At 42.1% G+C, this 1,740-nt stretch overlaps 1 protein-coding gene across 1 annotated transcript; it reads right to left on the bottom strand.

The window, feature by feature from the left end:
* Positions 1-451: 451 nt before the first annotated feature.
* On the bottom strand, positions 452-1,734 carry LOC111664730 (uncharacterized). Its single transcript, XM_023419450.2, has 4 exons — positions 1,652-1,734; positions 1,404-1,561; positions 1,157-1,313; positions 452-556 (listed from the first exon to the last, which is right to left on the bottom strand). The coding sequence occupies exons 1-4, from the start codon at positions 1,691-1,693 to the stop codon at positions 485-487; spliced, it is 429 nt and encodes a 142-aa protein (XP_023275218.1). The 5' UTR covers positions 1,694-1,734; the 3' UTR covers positions 452-484.
* Positions 1,735-1,740: the final 6 nt, after the last annotated feature.

The following is a 1,740-nucleotide window of genomic DNA, read 5'->3' as shown; positions in this document are numbered from 1 at the left end:
TGTTCTCTTATTCTGCACAGTAGTTGTATTGATTTTGTTATGTTGATTTCTGCACAAAACGCTCTGCAGAGATAGAATAACTTTCATAAAATATTTTTAATACTGTGCTTTCTTCTGTTTGGTCTAATTTAGATGAAGTTGCTTAATTCCGTACCACAACCTTACTGTTTATTTTATTGTAAATGATATTGTGTTGGTCATGTTGTGAGTTTTCATATTTCCCTCTTTCTTTTACTGCAGGTCATTTCTGTGAAACAACAAACTAAATTAAATAATTCAAATATGCGTCATGTTTAATCTACAGTTGTCAGCTCTTGTGTGAAAATGCTATGTGTCACTTCTCCATGAGGAGGCAGAGTCTGTCTGACTTCAACAATGAACATAGTGATGCTACTCTGACACTTAGTGGAGAACTGTATAATGACATGTGAAGGCTAAAGAACTAACGTTTTAAATATCAAACTGAGGAGCTCAAATTTATGCATTAATGCGATGCACCTACCTGCATCTCCTGTTCGATGCGCAGCCTCTCTCGACCCAGTTCCTCCTGATAGAACTGTGTAACAGAGAAGACTGTAAACCTACTGTACGAACCAACATAGGAACTGAGAAATCAATAATTATTTTCAACCTTAAGCTTTATGGAGGAAGGGAATGCACACAACAGGAAAGTGAATAAATAAACCCAGACTGACTTATGAATTTTTTTTTTTTTTTGTGTGCTTAAATGTGTACTACTAATACTTGCATACTGATGCATCTGCTTACATCAGTGTCTGTGTTTGTTAAATTAGTAGTTTGTGTGTGCAAACTGTTCTTGTGACCTACGTGAATAGCTGTTAAAATAAGGCTGAGGAATGTCACATATGCTGCTTCAGGAGCCTCATTTCAGGAATAGAAGTCTGGCCAGAAACAACATGGTGGTCCAGAGGAATGCAGTAATAATAGAAGGACAGTATCAATTGTAAAGGGACTGACTCTATATACATGAGGGAGAAAAAGCTTATAGAAAGACATTCACCGAAGGGTTCCTTCAGTGAATTTTACCTCAGATTAGAGGAAGGACATAGCGAAGTTTGAGAACCAATTTCCTACAACTCAGCTGCAGAGTTTCAATGTTAGTTGTCATTCAAAGCAGAAATAAAAGGCCACATACCTCCACATCCTTGTCCTTCTGCAGCAGAGATGAAGACAGCTCCTGAACCTGTCCCTCCAGTTCTCCCACCCTGAATGTCAGGGTCGTCTTCTCTCCGCTCAGCTCTGTAATGAGTGCCTCTTTGGAGCAAAGCTCTTTAGTCAGCTCCTCTATTAACCTGAACACAGACAGACGTGGTCAGTCAGTGCCACTTGGAGATGGATTTCGTTTGGTGTTGCTCATGGTTGAGGAGATTTTTTTTGTGCACCTGTCTTTGTTGGTCTTCGATGGGGACAGGATGCTCAGAGGCCTCTCGTCCTCTGGGATGTCCTCCATGGGGGTGTCTAGGGAGAGGAGGGAGGCATGGGAGTGTGATCCAGCCAGCGACGCCATCCGCTCAGCCTCGCTGCGTGCTAGCTGGGCCTCCTGGAAACACACAGAGCGGAGCTGTTATCATTTGTAAATCTGAGACACCTTTGTGTCAGTTTAGATACCTGAAGGTGTAAGAGGACCAACCTCCTGCAGGAGCTGAATCTTGGTCTCAAGCACTTGCTGCATGTGATCAATTTCCTGCTGTCTCTCCTGACACCGTCTCTGCAGCTCTG

The sequence above is a fragment of the Seriola lalandi genome, unplaced genomic scaffold (genome assembly GCF_002814215.2).
Source record: "Seriola lalandi dorsalis isolate HSWRI2012SDOR001 ecotype SW California unplaced genomic scaffold, Sedor1 jcf7180002001725, whole genome shotgun sequence".
NCBI classification, from domain to species: Eukaryota; Metazoa; Chordata; class Actinopteri; order Carangiformes; family Carangidae; genus Seriola; species Seriola lalandi.
The sequence above is the reverse complement of the archived record's forward strand: the minus strand, read 5'-3'. Positions and strand labels throughout refer to the sequence as shown.